Source organism: Sparus aurata, chromosome 21 (genome assembly GCF_900880675.1).
Source record: "Sparus aurata chromosome 21, fSpaAur1.1, whole genome shotgun sequence".
Classification (NCBI taxonomy): domain Eukaryota; kingdom Metazoa; phylum Chordata; class Actinopteri; order Spariformes; family Sparidae; genus Sparus; species Sparus aurata.
The window spans coordinates 17,949,633-17,969,286 of NC_044207.1; the positions used below are offsets into that span (position 1 = coordinate 17,949,633).

The 19,654-nt window shown below is 39.6% G+C and overlaps 2 protein-coding genes across 14 annotated transcripts in view; one reads left to right on the plus strand and one right to left on the minus strand.

Annotated features, from left to right (window-relative positions):
- myripa (myosin VIIA and Rab interacting protein a) overlaps nt 1–10,782 on the plus strand; it is a 31,942-nt gene extending 21,160 nt beyond the window's left edge. For 2 of the 10 annotated variants that reach the window (XM_030402128.1, XM_030402133.1), the window contains 8 exons: nt 483–2,375; nt 3,213–3,269; nt 3,587–3,769; nt 4,126–4,287; nt 6,401–6,499; nt 6,855–6,873; nt 7,038–7,098; nt 7,945–8,649. In XM_030402128.1, the coding sequence (XP_030257988.1) occupies nt 483–2,375; nt 3,213–3,269; nt 3,587–3,769; nt 4,126–4,287; nt 6,401–6,499; nt 6,855–6,873; nt 7,038–7,098; nt 7,945–7,951 (2,481 nt within the window). In that variant the 3' untranslated portion in view covers nt 7,952–8,649. Of the gene's footprint in view, nt 1–482; nt 2,376–3,212; nt 3,270–3,586; nt 3,770–4,125; nt 4,288–6,400; nt 6,500–6,854; nt 6,874–7,037; nt 7,099–7,944; nt 8,650–9,962 lie in introns of those variants that run through there. The other 8 variants (XR_003982062.1, XR_003982061.1, XR_003982064.1 and 5 more) reach the window with 8 other exon arrangements.
- Nucleotides 6,811–19,579, minus strand: plxdc2a (plexin domain containing 2a). Of its 4 annotated transcripts, none has more exons than XM_030402135.1 (14): nt 18,118–19,579; nt 15,757–15,983; nt 15,046–15,189; nt 14,807–14,876; nt 14,014–14,136; nt 13,783–13,901; nt 13,608–13,707; nt 13,423–13,518; nt 13,090–13,171; nt 12,405–12,465; nt 12,076–12,307; nt 10,711–10,746; nt 9,991–10,148; nt 6,811–9,412 (listed from the first exon to the last, which is right to left on the minus strand). In XM_030402135.1, exons 1-14 carry the CDS (start codon nt 18,236–18,238, stop codon nt 9,197–9,199), a joined length of 1,785 nt encoding a protein of 594 aa, XP_030257995.1. In that variant the 5' UTR covers nt 18,239–19,579; the 3' UTR covers nt 6,811–9,196. The 4 variants fall into 4 exon arrangements, with proteins under 4 accessions (XP_030257995.1, XP_030257994.1, XP_030257996.1 ...); XM_030402134.1 differs by having other exon boundaries at nt 15,046–15,216; XM_030402136.1 differs by having other exon boundaries at nt 15,734–15,983.
- Between the last annotated feature and the right edge of the window lie 75 nt (nt 19,580–19,654).

Genomic DNA, 19,654 nt, shown 5'->3' on the forward strand with positions numbered 1-19,654 from the left:
TTTCAGTGTTAGGACTTTGAAGAGATTGTGCCGAGAGCTGCATCTGTTCAGAAGGAAAAACCACACGAGCTCATCCTCCTAGCTGTTGGCTCGGGCAGCTTGCGTAGCTGTCAGTCGCTCCCCGAACTGGATTTGACGGACCAGAAGACCTGACTTAGACTTTTTTCTTAAAATGCATAATGAAAAAAAACTTCCTCCTCTCATTTTTTTGTCTCACCACCTGACCCTAATACTCTTCCATATGTGACAGAGATGGCACGGCCTACAAATCATATCCTCCAGATGTAAGGGAACATGTTTGGTACAGGCCGGAGCAAATATCACATCAGCAATGTTATGTTTTAGTGTTTTTTACAAGAATTACCATTTTTCCCCTTTCTTTTTTTTTTTCATTTACATTCTTTCAGACCAAATGAACACTATGTTTTTATATTCACACGATTAAATGTGTTTTTAAAATGTTTTCTTCCCTGTATTCACAGGATAACTCTACAAATGACGACCACTCCCAACATGCTTCCGATGCTGTGACCCCCGACACTCTGACCTCTGGAGCCACGACCCCTGAACCTTTGGCCCTCGAGCGTGACATCACTGCACACGGGGCCAATCAGACGGACGAGGAGCTGTCGTTCAAACATTCAGCAGGCCGGGGTTCCGATTTCTCCACTGGAGGAGAGGAAGAAGAAGTCGACGGAGAGAGAGATAATGAAAGTGATGGACAGAGGGAGGCCGAGAGACGGGGGAGCGAGGACAGAGATGAGGAAGATGAGGGGCTGTGGAGGATGGATGTCGACTTGGATGAAGGAAGAACGGAGGATGAGGAGGAGGTCGATGATGAAGAGATGAAATCCAGATTATACAAGCTTGTCAGGCAGTCCCGACTCAAGTACTTCACGTCCACTGACAACGACGTGGACAAAGTCGGCCAGAGTGAGGGAGAATGGACGGGAGACGGGGATGAAGATGTGGCGGAGCAGAGGGAGGACGAGGCAGATGGACTCACTTTTAAAATCTGTCAGCTGGAGAAAGAAGTGAGAGCGAGCCAGTTCTCCTCCACCGAGGATGAGCTGGACAGAGTCGGCGTGGAGGAGGAGGAGGATGGGAGGAACGAGGAGCTGGCGGCGAAAGTGTGCAGATTGGCGAACCAAATCAACGCCACTCAGTTCTCCTCCACAGAGGATGAGTTAGACAGAGCAGGGAGAGGTGAAGAGGAGGAGGAGGAGGCGATAGACGAAGTGGCGCTGTGGAAACTGCAGGCGGAGAAAGCCGTCCAGGCCGCTCAACTGCGCGATCTGTCCAGTTTAGTCAGTGCTTCTCAGTTTTCCTCCACCGAGGACGAGCTGGACAGAGTTGGAGAGAACCGGGAAGCAAATGACGGGGGAGCTGAGGGACGTTTGTGGGACGAGGCAAGGGGACAGCATCTGGATCAGGGGAGGAGAGGATCGTTTGGGCATATGGATGTGATCATGTTTGACCTGAGGGATGAAACGGAGAGCAGTGAGGGAAAAGAAAGAACTGATAACGTTTTGGATAGTCGGACAAAAGACATCCGACAAGATAAAACGGAGGTGGAGGAAGACAGAGTGACAGAGACTGAGGATGAAGAGAAAGAAGAAGTACAAGATTTGAAAGAGTCAGAGGAAAGACAAGAGACTGAAGCAGAAAGAACGGAGGAGGAAACAAAACAGAATCAGCCAGAGGCGAGGTGGCCGGACAAGGAACAGGTCATAGACGCAGAGAGCGACGAGGAGGACGCAGAATTCGACAGAATAATCAGCAGCATGTTGATGATGACGCTGGAGGACATGCAGGGAGCGACATCAAGAGAAGAAGCTGCAGAAAACGGGAGAACGCATAGAGAAACAGAGGAAGAAGAGACGGAAGAGAGCGTAAGAGCAGGGAGACAAAGTGGATTTGAGGACAACGATGTTCGCACAAACGCATCAGAAGAGACGGGAAGTGCAGAAGAGTGTCAGAGTCAAGGCGGCAAAGTGACGTCAGAGTCGGCTGTGGAAGAGAGGCCAGGAGGAGACGTAGCCGGGGAAGCTGAGGGAGATATTTCAAGTGAGAAGGGGAGTGGAGATGAAAGAGACACGGCCACGCAGGAGGACAGCAAATTAACGAAAGAAACGCCTCTTATGACGGAGACACAGGAGGCCAAACAGTCGTTTGATGGCGAAGAACAAGAGGACGGAGGAGGAAAAGTCATGACGGAGACAAAGGGAGACGGAGCAGAGGGAGGCTGCGAAAGTAAAGAAACCGATGAGAGACTCGAGGAAGCCGAAGAAGAAGAAGAGGACGCGGACGACATGGAGCAGAGCAGCATGTCGTCTCTTCAGGAGGGTTTACTGTCACCAGAGGAGATTCAAATCGTAAGAACTGAAGCGTAGAACAGATACAGACATGAACTATTACTGTAGCCGGCCAGCAATCCAACAAGACTATCCAAAGTCAGATCGAGTTAGAAAAGCCTGACGTGTTTATATCATATATTCCCCACTGACAGTCTGTTCTGACTTGAGGTCGGCTAACGTGAGCAAACTAAAAACACTTATTTTAATGAGAATACATCACTTACAAAGTTAAGATTTTTCTAAATTTGGCCTTCATTGCTCAGTTTTTGCGTGTTTTCGATTGTTTGTATTTTGAGCCTCATCGATGCTCATTTTTTTTCTGGATTGGGTTCAAATGTGTCTTGAACATCCAAGAAACCACACAGATAATTTGCACCACGTATCAGTTTAAATAGCATTTGCTGAATGTTTACAGTAATCAGATAGATAACAATAAGTCTTTTTGACTTCTTCACATATAGAGGTTATTTTTTCCTGCATTTTAAAAAATGCTGCAGATCTTTTTACATATGGCTTTGTTGCTGTAAAAAAAAAAAAAAAAAGCTTCTTGCGATATTTTTAAAGTAGGAGGAGGATTAGATTCAGTTTCTTGGAATGTCTTAAAGAACTGAATGTGTTGATATTTATTGCATATACGTTTAAAACAAATCAAAGATTTTATATTGCTCACTCAACTAGCTAATCTTTCATACTCGTCATCGGCTGTATTATTACATGTTAACCGACTTAACCGGAGCTCTGCTCATTAACTGCTCTTTTCAAAGTCACTAACTCCTGAATAGCTGACTCTCTGCTTGGTGCTGACTCCCTCCTCCTGTCTGTCCTGTGTTGTCTCCTCGTCACTGTGTGCTGTAGGGTGTTGACCTGGAGCTTTACAAAACACTAGAGTACATATCCACTCTGCTGGAGCAGGTGAGAGCTTGGAGCGTGGTGATGATTGCTGATTTATTGACACCTCTTCGCTCCCTTTCTCTTCTCTCCTTGCACTCATTTTTTTCATGCTTGCATTTCATTTCATCATTTTATTTTCCAATATGTAGTTTTAATAATATCTATTTTGTTCAGTACGCTTGGATTTGTGTGACTCACCTTCCCATCTCATGTAACGACATTTCATTAACCTGAGTTTGCCGGAGAACGTTAAAAAATGGTCAGCTAAGACTTTATTATTACGATGCACACTTGCTGTTTACCTTGCAATGATTTCAGTGGGTTTGTGTACGTTTCAGAGGTACTCGGCGGTGTCTCTGCGCAGCATCACCACTGAGGTTCTGAAGGTGTTGAACGCCACCGAGGAGCTGCTGCAGGGCATGGAGGGAGGAGACGAGCCCCGACTGTCCACCCCCTCCGCCCTGCCCCCCAACACAGACCCCAAGAAATTGGACCAACAGTTCTCCAGACTGGAGGAGAACGTGAGTCTGCAACACTGCATGTGGCGCTGTTTTAGTGAAACGGTTTTCTTGCAGATTTTTAGACAGCCGTGCAGTAATAACATAGGCTACTGCTGCTCGTTTTAAACATATGTTTGCATCACTGTCTGCAAGGAGCACAAAGACGGGACAGACACCGTATGTACAGTACAAAAAAAACCAAAAACTTAAACGTTTCCAATTATAGATGGTTTTATAAAAATACTTATTCAGCTGTCTCCTCTGGTAAAGGTCATTTTAGCTGCTTTTTACCATATGTGGGAAACAGTAGTAGCCTAAAGGTTTACTCAGTAAATACCAATATTGACGTTAACCCTCTGTTGAACCCAATGCTGCAGGTGTATGTAGCAGCTGGCACGGTGTACAATCTGGAGTCAGAGCTGAGCGACCTGGAAGAGTGCGCCCGGGGCATCTGCAGTGCCACGTCCGATATGGAGCTGTCCTTCCTGGAGGAGCAGGTCGCATCAGCAGCTGCTAAAGTTCAACAGTCTGAGCTACAGGTGAGTCGAAGCCAACTACGAATCCATTTTAAAGCTGAAAAATGGCATGTCAATAAAGTCAAGTCAACTTTATTTATATAGCACATTTCATATGGCATGCGTAGACTCAATGTGCTTCAAGATACAAGCATAACAATTTGAAAGATCAGTCAAGAACAAAAAACATGTATGAACATTAAAACAATAAATACATTCTTTAAAACTAGCTTTAAGCTTGTGAAAAGAGATATGTCTTGAGATTGCTTTTAAAAGATGACACAGTAGTAGCAGACCTTAGTTCATGTGGTAGAGAGTTCCAGAGAGTGGGACCATAATGACTGAAGGCACCATAAGCTGATTTAGAATTTATCCTAGGTATATTAAGGAGACCTTTATTTGATGACCTAAGGCATCAGTCTGGTGTGTATTCAGTGAGCATGTCAGCAATGTATGGGGGAGCTAGACCATTAATGGATTTAAAAACAATTAGAAGTATTTTAAAATCAATTCTTTGTTTAACTGGGAGCCAGTGAAGAGAAGTTAAAATAGGAGTGATGTGCTCAAACCTTTTGGTTTTTGTCAATATTCTGGCTGCAGCATTCTGAATAAGCTGTAGTTTATTTAAGACCTGTTTTGACAGTCAAGCAAGAAGTGCATTACAGTAGTCAAGTCTATTAGAAATAAAAGCATGAACCAGTTTTTCAGCATCTGATTGTGACAGGAAGGGTCTAACTTTAGAAATAATCCTTAGATGATAAAAGGCAGTCTTGGAGATATTAGATATGTGCTTATGAAAGCTAAGATCAGGATCTAGAATCACACCTAAGTTATTTACATGTTCACTAGGTTTTACGGCCAGGGGGATTAATAAAGGGTGAATCTGGTGCCTCAAAGCCTTGGGACCCACTAAAAGCATCTATGTTTTGTTCTCATTTAGTTGTAAAAAATGTTCAGACATCCATTGTTTAATATCAGTACTGCATTGGATGAGTTCATTTACTGGGCTATGGCTGTTGTAGGGACAGATATGTATAACTGTGTGTCATCAGCATAGGAATGATATGAAATTTTGTATTGTTGAATGATAGAACCAAGCGGGAGCATGTACAAATTAAACAGTAGTGGATCGAGAATTTAACCTTGAGGGACTCTGTAAGGAATGTCCACTTTATCAGATTTAAAGTTGCCAATGGAAACAGTGAAACATCTACCAGTTAAATATGATGAAAGCCAGTTAAGAACGGTTCCTCTAATACCTAAACAGTGTTCTAGTTGATGAAGGAGAATTGTATGGTGTACTGTGTCAAATGCTGCACTGAGGTCAAGGAGCACCAGAATAGAAACTTTACGGTGGTCTGAGTTAATTTTAAGATCATTAACAACTGTGACCAGTGCAGTTTCAGTACTGTGTTTTACTCTAAAACCAGACTGGTATATATCAAACAGATTGTTTTGTGACAGATATGCATGCAATTGTTGGTATACAACCTTTTCAAGAATTTTGCCCAAGAATGGGAGGTTAGAAATTGGTCTGTGGTTCTGAAAAACACATGGATCAAGGTTGCTCTTTTTCAACAATGGTGTTACAATGGCTTGTTTAAAACCTATGGGGAAGATTCCAGTAGAAAGGGATGAATTGACTATTTCAAGGACATCATCTAGCAAACAGCTGAAAACATCTTTGAATAGTTTGGTAGGCATTGGGTCAAGATCACATGTTGCAGAACTTAAAAGCTGTACCACTACTTGCAGTTCATTATAATTAGTAAGCGTGAAATTGGACAAAGTGTCGGCAAATGTGGAAAAAGCGAGGTTACACCTACCAGCGGAGGGAGCTACAATATTATTTCTAATATTGAAAACCTTGTGTTTGAAGAATGAGGCAAATTCATTACACTTCTCTGCAGAGTGGAGCTCAGTAGGTATTGGTCTCAAAGGATTAACAAGTTTGTCAATTGTATTGAACAGAAATTTAGAGTTGCCTGGTTTGGGAGCTGTTTGAGTTCATGAAGAGTCCTGGGTTTTCACTGAGGTGCTGAAATCAAAGGTCAAAAATTATAAATGGCAGGTATAGAACCAGTGTGACATTAACCAACATGTACTGCGTCACGCCCTTTTGATGTTTCTGTTCTAGATTTGTGACATCTCCGCCAGAATTGCTGCTTTGAAGAGTGCAGGCCTCGATGTGGACACACAGTCACGCGCCAATAAGACCAGGACGATTCCAGTTATGGTGCCGTATCACTTCATATTAATATACATATCAGCACAGCTAACAGAACATGGAAGTCAAACATATGGAAGCCCAGAGGGGCAAGTGAAGAATTGTTTTCTCTCCTGTGTTTATGACTGAAGAACGGATTAGGAAACTTTTTTGTCAGGATACTCTGTCAAGTAAAACATTTGTTTAACAATAGAAGCATCTTGTATTCAGAGTGCAGAGAAATTAAAACTCCCCTGGAATAAAATAATAATGCTTTCAGTTGTATTGAGTGTTAGAAGATTGTTGAGTAGTGGTGCACTTAAGACTCTTGTGGTCAAAACGAGTCTTGAATTTTTTATTATTTTTTTTTCACCTCTTTTCGCAGATGGAAAAAGATTATCTTGGTAAAACAGTTCCAACATTTTAATTCATAAACACAAGAGAATTCAATCAGACTTAGAAAACAGATCACCAAAAAAAAACAAATTCTACACTTGCCCCTCAGGGCTTCCTTACAAACACATTGTAGAAGAATTAAAAAAACACAAGCCTTATGTTTCACATGCAGCCCGTCACCCTGGACTCATCAAAACAACTGAGGAGGCGATTACCCGCACCACCAGTGAAAGGTACAAAACAAAAGCTTATGCAATTCCTGCACGCACGTCATCAACATGTTTCTCCTAGCATTTATAAGCAGTTTTTTTTTTTTACTCTCTAAGTTGGTCCTGTAGCTGTTTAACTAGCAGACACATTTTTAAAGTGTAACCAGCTCTTCCCTCTCTTCTGTGCAATGCTTTGTGGGATAACAGTGTCCATCAATGGCATGTGCAAAAGTCAAGGGATTTCAAATGTACTTTTTAATCACCTCACATTCTTAAACATCAAATTCAAGGACCCAACATGACAGAGTTTGAGACAACACCAACAATTTTTAGATTGAGCTGGCAGACTTTACAGAAACTCACAGAAAACAAACAGAGCGGCTCGAATGTGTGAACAATTCCAATCAAGCTGTTTCAGTGGAAACAGCAGAATGCAGATCGTAGCCTAACTGCTAAAGTCAAGTAAAAAAATATTAGAATTTAAATGTATGTTCCTGTGCAACATATTAATTCAAGCACTTTCAATGACTCAAGTCTATTTTTATTTTTTTTCTAAAATGTTCAAGGCATTGAGTTTTTTTTTAATTCACAAACTTTCAAGGACATGTTTGAACCCTTTTCACGTTGTTTTGATAATCTTTGGACATCTAAACCAGATCATATTAAGTATTTGTAGATTATATGTAAATTACTGTCACAAAATGTTACAAAACTGCATTGATAGTTTTTTTTCTGACAATTATGAAATATCCACCCGTTGAACAAGAGCTGCTGTCTGACTCATTTCATTCCAGCACCCCAGGTCACTTTGTAATTGAATTCTAAATCATTTTTTTTTCTCTCTCCCTTTTTGATTGATTTGTTTCTCAGAAGATAAGGAAGCCTGATTCTTCTGCGGTACCTCCATCACAGTAGTGCCTTGACCCTCTACAGCCAACAGGCCAGTCTTAAGTGATCCGTTCGGACACCTTTTGCCTTAATTTAGTTTTAAACTAAACATGCCTCAAACAATTTGGGACACTAGTACTGTATGTTTATGTGGTGTAGTTGTGCCGTATGTTACTGACTGTTGATTCTTGTATCATCTTATCAAAATGTAGATAAAACTACTTTATTATTAGGTGGATGACAAACTTTCTTCAATTTGTTGAAGACGAGCAGGTAAACTCAGCTCACTAAGCATAAGAACGAAAAAATTAACTAACATGTTGCTAAAACTGGTAAAATTATTACATCACACAGCATGTGCACAAATCCTAATGTTTTAATTAGAATAATATTTAGACTTCTTAACATTAGCCGTCAATTTAACTTGCTGGTGAATAAAAGTTCTAAAGCCACTAAAACTGTCTGCAGTACAGCTACTGAATATTGCATTGTGTTTACCACTAACTCAAATATACAGATTACACAATGGGAACAATTACAGCATGCTAGAAAAATGTTGACTGTACAATTGTCTGAAATAAATATAGATCTGTATTTTTCCATGGTTATAGATGTTATAGTATACATATTTTGTTTTCTGCCTTTAATGTTAAATTTAGAAATAAAGTAAAAATTCAAACAGCTGCAGACATTTGCTTCAAACTGTTAAAGTATGTTGTGCTCTGAGATGGAAACGCTGCGCGCTCTGTTTGATGGAGGTGGGTGTAATGGTGAGGAATTTAGTCTGTATTTTTGAGATGAGGAAATGACACCCGAATATGAAATTCCTCCTTCTGAAGTAGGTGTGGGAACAACACATACCTGCTCTGGAAAATAACAGTCGTCTTTGAGAGAAAAGGTCTCAAAACAAACATTCAGCAGCGTCGCCTCTCGCTCTCTGTGATGCTGCAGTAAACAAGAATGGGTGACCTGAGCAACGGTTAACAAGTTTTTATCTTTTTCTTTGCATTGAAACAGTCCAGTGGCTCAGATAGCTAATGCTAACATTAAACCTGTAGCTTAAAATCTTCTGCAGTTACAATCTCCTCATAGAGGTTTGATGTTTTCCTCTCTGAATACTCAAATCTTTAAAATGAACTTGAGCAACAGGTAACTGAAAACAAAAAAAAGTCTCCGCATTAGAGAACATAGAGAACCATCTCTGCCCCAAAGCCTCCTGGGTATGTAGTTTTGGTCAGGAGCTCTCTGAGACGAGGAAGCGCTCCCTCTGATCAGGAACAATGAATCCTTCTCTCTGGTCGCTCTCTCTCCTGTCGGACAAGGCAAAAGACTGTTTGGGGTCGATCACCACCGCGGTGTCTTTGTCCTGACCGGGAGCTTCCACCTCGGCGTAAGAGGGGTGACCGGAGCCTCGCCTGAACTTCATGACTGGCCAGCGGGTCGGCCGCCGCTGAGGGGAGAGAGGAAATTAAACAAACACATGAGCTTGTTTGTTCAAGGAATATTTCATTATATCACTGAGAAAAAAAATGATTTTTACTGCTACTAATTGTATGCATGACATGTATGTTTCTGTTCAAAATGTGCTGAATATGGTGGAAGGGGGGGAAAAAAGATTTGGCACTTACACAGAAAAGGTCAGAAACTCTATACTTGAAATGTATCATCTGGGAAACATGAATATCAGCTGCAAATGTCATACAAGTCCATAACTACTACGACTTTGGCAGGTTGTTAATGGGAACTTTTTACCCATGATTGGTTCTAAATTAATAAGAACTCATTGACAAAGATGAGTCATACCAAACTTTGTGGTAATCTTTGTAGTCCAAATATCTTTCCCTACATTAGTGTCTAGCCCTCACAGCTCTCAACAAAATGTCTGAATTCATGTTCCAGTATCTGCATTTTGAACAGAAACGAAAGGAAATAAAATTTGCTCAAGCAAATTTGCAAAAATAAACAAATAAAAAAAATAACTAGCAGCATGGTTCTTTCAGGGTATTATGGACTGTAGGTGCCACTGACCTCCATGAAGAAGAGGCCGGCGCTGGAGGTCGGGTTGTTGTACATGTAGACAGACATCAGAACGGCTGCTGCCATGACAACCATCATCATGATGATGCCTGCTAGTAGACCGATCTGCAGCCGCTCATCACTCTCTCCTGTGGTCTCCTCGTCTCCTGCTGTACAGACATGATGATGAGACCCTCAGTGACACTCAGACTGAAAGCCACTGTGTCTCTGATAATATGACAGGGGTTGCTACCCTCCACTCTACAGATCTAACTGGGGCCTAGTCTACATGTACACGGGGTTTAGGAAAAAAAAACAGTCCAGACGAGTGTTTTAGCCGCCTTTCAGAAGTTATCTGTGTCCATAGAACACACCTGAACAGGCCGTACAAACTCAGACATTATAACACAATTGCCAATGATGCTACAAACACTAAATGTGTCTTTTTCTGAAAAAATATCTGAATGACTTTTCCAAAAGCTCTGTTTTGTTGATCCTAAACACAGTTTACATGTGTACGGAAGGCCAAAACTCAAAGAAAACGCTTTGTTTCTAAGAAATACCCATGTACATGTGGACAGGGCCTCGAAATTAAGGGGCTAAAATCATCACAAACATGCAGATGTTCTCACTTGTTCGGCTTGTGCCATCAGAATTGCAATGGTGACATAATAACAAAAATTGTCGCACCTCAGATGGAAACATACAAGTTCTGGGTAACAGTTAACTTACATGCTTCGTTGATGTGTAGAGACATCTTTGAGTCATCTAGTAAAGATAATAAAGACAGGTTATTACATGCAATATGGTATGGTTTGTGTTTTTTTTTTTTCCATTGATGGTTCTGTAAGGAATAAAAGACATTTCTCAGGGAAAGAGCAGGCTTAACATTTCAAGAGATTGACCATGTCTAATTGTATTGTAATAGAGTAGCTTTTTATTTACTGTTTAAGTATATTTTTTGACCTTTATATAGCTTTATTGTAAGTACAGTTAAACAGATGACAGGAAACAGGATGAGAGAGGGGGGGAGTGACACGCGGCAAAGGGCCTCAAGCCGGGACTCAAATTGGGGCCACCGCAGCGAGGACAAAGCCTCTGTACATGGAACGTCCAACGGATGTATTCTATTTTAGTAAGTACTTTATAAGATCTAAATATAAATATACAAAATGAGAGCTAAAATAACAGTGTTTTTGATTGAGGACATTTCATATACAAACAATGGGCCTCATTCATGAACCGTTCTTACGAACACATTTGTTCTTAAGTCCCACTTACGAAGATTTTACGAAGATTGTGGCATTCATGAATTTTTTCTTATCTAGGATTTTTCTTTGGCAAGAACAAATCCTACGAACACTCAGGAGTACTCTTACGCACATTTCAGTGCCGAAATGTTGGCATGGTTGTGTTTTCTTCTCTTGTGTAGTTCAATAAAATGCAATATTACAGTGATAATTCTGTCATATTTATTCATTTATTTATTTCATATTTTTGGTCATTTACAATTAATTTAAATTCTAAAATAAATTAAATGTGCCAATGATTTAAGATAAATCAAGTAAATTGGAAACGTGCCATCAATTAGTAACCCCTCCACCCTATTTATACGTGGCATTTCTCCATCCAAGGCCCGCAAAACAATGGCATATATATTGCTGCTACGGCTTTCATCAATGTAAGAACACACCTATGAACAATTCTGAGGCTTATGAACGAGTTGGTGAATCTGACATAGGGTTTTCTTAAGGAACCTCTTAAGAACAACTTAAGAAAGAATCTAAGAAGATTCTTAAGAAGATATTGGTGAATGAGGCCCAATGACCCCTACAGACAAAATACAGGCCTCCTCCATATTCTGAGCTGACCGCAGAGATTCACATACATTAGCATTAACATTCAGCAGCTGAGGACACTATGCAGTATTTAACATGGCGCTGTATACACTCAGCTATGAGCTAACAGAGGGCTGGGAAATAGCTGACCACTTGACCCTCTCACAGTCAGACTTTACCCAACACACTGGGCGTGGGTCCCAGCAACAACAACAAGTTTCAGACTGATGGAACACACATTTTGTTTATTATAGCGTACCATCTGCAGGTTTGCTGGTCGGAGGCTGTGGAGTGAATACTTTTCTTCTGCTGGTGTTGCTGTGTGTAGAGGGGCTGGTGACAGTGGATGACATTTTGCTAACGGGGGTGGAGGTCATGCTGGAGGTCCTCTGCTGCATCGAGGTCGTCATAACAAGAGTGGTCGTATGTGTGAGGTGGTGAGATGTGGTGTTTGCAACATCGGTCACTCGGAGACACCGGGGATCCCTTCTCTGTAAAAACGAACATCAGCAAACTGTTTCACAGACAGACACAAGTTACAACTAGTTACACTTTGTGTAGTTTACTGAATTGAGGAATGATAAGAACCTCCTCCAGGCAGCCGAGGTCGACCCAGTCCTGTCGGTTGCGATCAAAACCACTGGAGCATCTGAGAAAGAAAGCAACCATTTTCAATGTATGGAGAGAACGGAAAGACACATTAACCTTCCCAAACAAACAAGATGCTGTGATTAATCAATTGGTATTCAACTATTGAATTAATTGCCAACTATTTTGATAACTCAATTGTCAAGGATAAACATTTAAAGAAATATTGGATTCCAGCTCCTTAAATGTGAATATTTTCTGGTTTCTTTACTCCACGAAGGCAGTAAACTGAATATCTTTAGATTTTAGATGAAATAAGACATCTGAGTGAGTTGTCTTGGGCTTTGGAAACACTGATCAACTTTTTTCAGCATTTTCTGACATTTTACAGACCAAACAACTTATTGATTCATCTATAAAAATCATGACAGATTAGTTGATGATGAAAATAATTATTAGTTGCAACCCTAATTGACAAGGTGATTGATGAAAGGATGAGGTGGTTGAATAGCGTGGATCATGTCTAATATACTTACTTACAATTTATACTCTGCTGCAATAGGGCAGCATGTTGTAAAGCAAAAGGAATAAAACAAAGATTCAGTTAATTCTGTTTTTTAAATAAATGTTGTGGAATGTGCAGTGTTGTGTACAATATGTTGTCTATGAGTGCTTTCCAGTTTACCTCTGTAGTCGACTGCACCAGCTACAGTTAAAGCCGATCTGAGAAGTGACACATGGACCACAGCTGGAGAACTGGAGACATGCTGAGAATAAAGAAACCAGTGACGACGGAAGAGGAAAAGACGGATTTGATTTCTGCAAACTGAACCTGAATACATTTTTACATTCCATCCTGCAGCATAGAGCTGACATGCAACTGCTGCTACTGTATTTGAAACACAAATTTTTTACAATTTGATAGGATAACAAATATATACATATATTTATATATATATTCATATAATTTATAATTTGTTGTGCCATCTTAGCAGCACTGTAAGAAAGACTGTCTTACTCGGCAAAGGAAGCATCTCCACAGCTGTAGAGTTGGAGATTTTGGACTTGAGGATGTTGACTTTGTGATACTCATAAATGGTTCTTCTCCGAACATCTGGAGCATGGCAGAGAGGATATGATGTCGTTAAAGACCAATGAGATCCAGTGTTTTGAGTCTTTAGTAAAATTAATTTTGCAACTCACTGGGGATCTGCTCTATTTCATGAAGCACCACAAAAGCATCCGACAAGCCCACTTTAACAGGATGGTTCTCAGTGTTGATGTCGTTGATGTCTATAGGAATCTATAAAAAAAGGGAACAGAATATAATAAAACAAATTTCACAGAAATGAAGAACACAGAAGAGAAGAAATGTCACCTCTTTGTATGCAAAAACGATGCGTCCGTCTGTGTGCAGAATGGCCTGGAAGGTGAAAGTTCCCAGACTGATGCTGTCCTGCAGGTGAATCTGGTTCCACTGAACCACTAACGCAGTGCCTACACAATGGACAAACACAACCATATGCACATTTATTTAGTATGTTTTTTTCTCAGCAGACCCACAAACAAAAGGCCAAATTCGACAGATTTCTCTCTCTATCTCTCTTACCATTATCAAAGTAAAACACAGTTGAGTTTTTGGACAGACTCGGGTCAAAATTTGCCATCAGAGGGGCGATGTACTGAGTGGCTGTGAGCAGTCGGTGGATTATATCTCCAGTGTAAATGAAGCCTGCGACAGGAAAACAAGCAGAGGTTGCCATCAGGGATTTATTTGCAATGATCATTGAGACATTCACAATAACTACTCAAATCCAGGATGACTTGTGGTACAAGGATCCCCACACACAAACTGCTTCACTCACAGTCATTGTACATCTTTTTATGTCATTTGTGGACTCACACAGATCATAAAAAATATGATAGTATAAGCAAAAAATATCAGAGAACATCAAAGGAAATGTGATGCAGGTTAGAGCCTCTTTAAAGCAGTGCTATTCTGCAAACAAATATATTTTAATTGATGTACTTATTTAAAGTTTGACCTACTATAACTTAAGCATGAACTGTGCAGCTGAACAAAAATACAAAAATCCCTCTAAATTCATAAAATGTATCTCTTTATGGTATGAGGCTGCACAATAAACAAGTATTTACATTGACAGTTAAAATGTTGATTATTTTACTGATTTACTGTCATTGAGGAGTAAGGACCCCCGAAAAAAAAACTTTTTCTCTTAAAGAAATTACTTAAACTGATCACTTATCAAAATAGTTTGTGATTAATTGTTGCTGCTCTATACAGTATATACTCTTAAACCTACTTTGACTACAGATTGAGGCCTAATAAAAAATTTAAATAAGAAAATAGAATCCCGTTTCATGTGTGGTTAAAGACTAACCTTCAGTTGCCACCGTGATTTCCTTTAGTATGTGACCGTAGAAAGGGAAGTCAAAGGAAAGATTCACTCTCTGGAAACAAAGAAAGGCAAAGTGCAATATAAACTAAAATGTCAAAATAATAATTTCATTCAGGAAAGTTAAAGAACATACACAAAGGAAAATATAATTCTTCTACAGGAGGTATTTAATTTAGCATAAAACACTGACTGTCCCTTGTATTCACAGATTGATTTTATACCTCAGCTTGTCTGTGGGTGCCGGACAGGACGCCAAAGACCTTCCACTCGTCCTCCTCCGTCTCATCGATGTTCACCCACAGCTCTTTACCCATTGCGTCTCCAGGTCCGTAGATTTTAGATGTGTAGTAGGCGTGATCGATGTTCTGTCCAAAAATGTAGGGATTGAAATGCTTTAAAACATACATTAAACCAGTGTTAGGGACAGAAACTGTAGAAAATAAATTAAATCTACTTTATGTTGGAGTGATGAAAAGAGTGCTTTCAAGCTTGCTATATAGTTTGAATTTAGCACCTTTGTCTTAAGAATAAGATGAACTTATTTTGTTCATTGAGGAAACATGCCTTAATCAAGAAATCACATTTTGTTGCTAATATATCTAATATTACAATTTCTGGTTCCAACTAGGAAACATATTTGAGAACCACAGCAACAAATATTCCCATTGTCTTCGTTTTTTCTTTCTTGCTTATAAATTTTGTACTTATTCAGCATGTTTGTAAGATGTTAGTCACCCACATTTGAACATTTTACCTAAATGTCCTGAACTTCCTTCCTAAAAACCTTGGAACTAAAGCTTAAGAGCTAGTTTTCCCTCATCTGCTGAACCTGAATTCAATTGTCCCTGAACACAGGAAACACTGGCACATTGACTCATGACAAAATACATAAATACATCGAGTGACAACCTCTTAGCTGTAAATAACTCTACCACAATATGTGTAGAATTGTCGTGTCCCTGCTCCGTCAGCAGCTCTGGATCTGACGCCTCTGGTTGGTGCTTGTCTCTGTAGTGACCCCCTGTATCTGCCGCCCAGCCAGGGGCCGCAGAACTGGGCCTGGGTGCCCACCCTCTCTCCCTGGGCTTGTTGTTCCCTGCGACTACATACGAGCTTCCTTCTGGAGGAGACAGCTCCTGTGTGTCAGTGCGGTAGACTCCTGAAGCATCATAGAGAGGAGATTTATCATTATTGTCGTAGTCACACCCGTGAACAAGCAGCTGCTCACTGGTGGGCAAATCATCACAAACTCATGTTGCGCAACTGGACTTTATTCACACTCGGACTGAAAACAAAGATTGTTTCAATGATCAAATATTCTGCACATTATTTTCTTTCTGGCGCTTGACATATATTGTTCTGACAGTATGGAATAACATTTTCACAGGCATAAAGCAACTTAACAGGGCGAAAAATGTATGTTAAGAGAATTAGATGTGGAGAATGACTTCTTGAATATCTTAAACATCAGTAAACAATCTCCTCCTCACATGGAAGAGGACATAAACAATTCCCCCAGCATGCGCCAAGTGGCAAACATGTGTGGTCACCCCGTCATTCTGCCCTTCCAGTGACAACAGTGTGTCCAAACTTTTCTCTTCACAGCAGAGAGTGAAAGCATGCTTCACATTCTTCACACCAGCAGGTCTAGGACCAGGCATGTGAGGCCAGCTGGGCAGCATTGGGTGTCTTTATTTTTTGTCACATGTTGGCCCTGTTGCTGCAGAGGCCTGATAACCTTCCACATGTATGTTATTGTGGCGTGGGCAGTGTGTTGTTGCTATATAGTCTAAAGTAGCAGTGCAGATGTCAAGAAAACAGATGATAGAGAAGTTGTATTGATAACAAAAAGTATTAACTGCAACTGCCACTGTGGGGCTGCTTCTTTTTGATACTATTAAAATGTCCAGTCTGTCGCATTCAGTCGGATTTATCATACACTTCAAATCTCACCAGTCGCTGTTGCATCACGGTCCACCTTTTTTTTTTTTTTATCTCTCTCTTCAAATGAAGCAGATATTCTGCGCAGAGTTGAGCCCAGCCACAAATATTGGCAAAAACAGGGTCAAAAACAGCTGCTTCAGTAACACGTCTGAGCCTGATTACACCTTCGATCAGTTCCCTCAAAATTAAGTATCTCCACCTGGTGGTTCAACATGGCAACACAAATAAACACAGGTACACAGGCCCAGTGTTGTAAAAGTACCCAGAAGTCATATTGAATACAAATAACGATGTTAAAATATTGCTTAAGTCAAAGTGAAAATCACCTATATGAATAGTAAGTAAGTAAAAGTTTATTGTGCCCGATATGACATGTATCAAAAGTAATTTTCTGCATTTTCTGTACTAAAGGATAAAAAGTACAAGTTAAGGTAAATTAAACATACATTTACATGTATGTATAAACTGTATACTTGGCGCTATCAGACTGGCCAATTATCAGATCTGATATTCAGTACTTTTCTGATCATCCGAATCAGAGTTTTTTTCTTAAAAATGATTGCTGAGAACATATATTAATTTAAAAATGTGCTACTTTGGCTCTGATAGAGTCCGCAGTCTGCACAGTGACTAGTAACTAAAGTGATCAAAAAAATGTAGCACAGTAACAAATGTACAACTTTTATCTCCAAAACATAAATTGAAATACTCAAGTACAAGCACCTCAATATGTACTTAATTACAATTCTTGAGTAAATTAGCCTGCATCAAATGAAATTGCTAGAATATATGGTTGATTTTACCTCACTTATCAACTTACAGGGGCACTAACTAGTTTGGCAGAATACATTCAAACTCAGAATTCTAATGTTTACAATATTAATGAGGTAATAATAACAACTAGACCCTGGACCAAGACCAAAAAAACATTTGGGATTTTTTTTCGGATTCTTTATTTTAAAAAAATGTCTTCACATCATTTTCTGTAGTTGGCATGTTCAGTCCAAATACATTAATATCACTGGCACATAACAACTCTTGTATAATATAAAAAATCAGATACTTATGTGGCTAGAACTAACGTAACACGAACATCAAATGACGCAGTAACAAAAGTGCGGTGGACACCAACGTCTGTATTGACTTGCATATGATAGTACTGACACTTTTAATACGTATAAACGAAAAAACATATTTAAAGTTTAATAATGTTTTAAGATAATATTATTCAATCATTACTACTAATGTCCAGTATGTTATTTTAACTATAACTCCGTTAACTAGCTAATGCTAACAAGCAACTAATTTGTGGATTCAAGACGTGTATATACATCTATATTTTAACTCACCATTAACTGATTTCAGCTTCATGAAGCTCAGTTGAAACTGAAAAACAATGACCAGTCCTGTGATGAGATTAACCGTCTTTGTAAGGGTCACCGCCATCCTTCCTCCCAGTTCGTAGCGCATCTCAAAACGCGAATTAACCTAGACTCTAATTGGCTCAATGGGATTTTGTGTCTTAACACCTCACTTTTTTTGTAAAAACAAAAAAGTACCCACTTATCTTATTAGAAAAATTAAAAAAACACACAGACGACGCGAACTCTAAATATGAATGTGACCTAACGTCGAGCTTCTAGTTAGTTGATGTCGATGTTTAGCTTTTAGTTGGTCCGAAAGACGTCTGTGCGTCAGTTTGTCCTCCAGAATGAAGCACTGCTGGTGATGAGTCCGTACCCGTGGAAACGCTGCCTTCACGTGCTGTCGTAAATGTCCAAATGTATACAGTAGGAATACACTTCTATACAATACTGCTACTTTTGTAATCCAACTTAAGTAAAATGTTGAATAATCGAGTATTTCTACACTGCGATATTGCTACTTTTACTCAAGTATTTCTACCATACTAATTCATTCTTAGTGTGCGGCAATCATCATAGTAATTATCCGCCTGAATGTTCCGCCGACTTGACTTTTATTAGGAGCAAGTGAAGGCAGCAGAGTTGTGTCGCCCCATTGTAATTCCATAAGCTCCCCACTGGAGGGCGACAGTCAATAATAAACCCATGAAGCCACACCTTTTATGTAATTGTATTAACCATTTAAAGATGATACTTATCTTTTTATCTAAATATCTAGCAATCACAGATAAATAAAATGTCTGTAAATGTTACCCTGCTCAGAGTTAACATCAAGATCAACCCTTCACTTTCTTGGGAACAGCTCTTCACTTCCATGTTTATCTTTGTTTTGATGTTTGGGAATTTATCTCCTTCCTATTTCAGTGTTGGTTATTTTTTTAAAGGTAAGAATGTGCTTTGAAAAGAGAATGAATATAATAGAGAAAATAATCAGGAGATAAATCCATAGGGAAAAATAATCACTGGTTGCAGCATTATACAAAGCTTCAACACTTAATGCACAAGTAACAATAATCTGATTATATAATAGCATTAGTCACATTTTCCAGATTCTTTTAGTTGAGTAACACTTTGGATTCAGCAGTTTCACTTAAAATAGAGTATCCTGCTATATTATGTAACTGATGCAGAGGACTGAAGATTAAAACTATACCTAAACCCACAGAGCAGAATCCAGTTTGACAACAATTCTGGGAACATTCCTAAAGCCACGTGTCAATCCCTTGTACAATGATAGTGAAAGGCAAAAACCCCTGCTAGTCTGCTGGCCACCAAAAACACTTCATAGTTTTAGTTCAAATACATCAATGATTTATATTCTGGTAGGATTTTATGAAAAAAAAAAAATCTTCTAAGAGAACTAACTTTAAAACTTCACAACATGATTTGTGTTTAGGCCACATTTTTAAGTTAAGATCCACCCTGAGAAACAAATCTCTGATATGTATAGGAACAATAAGTT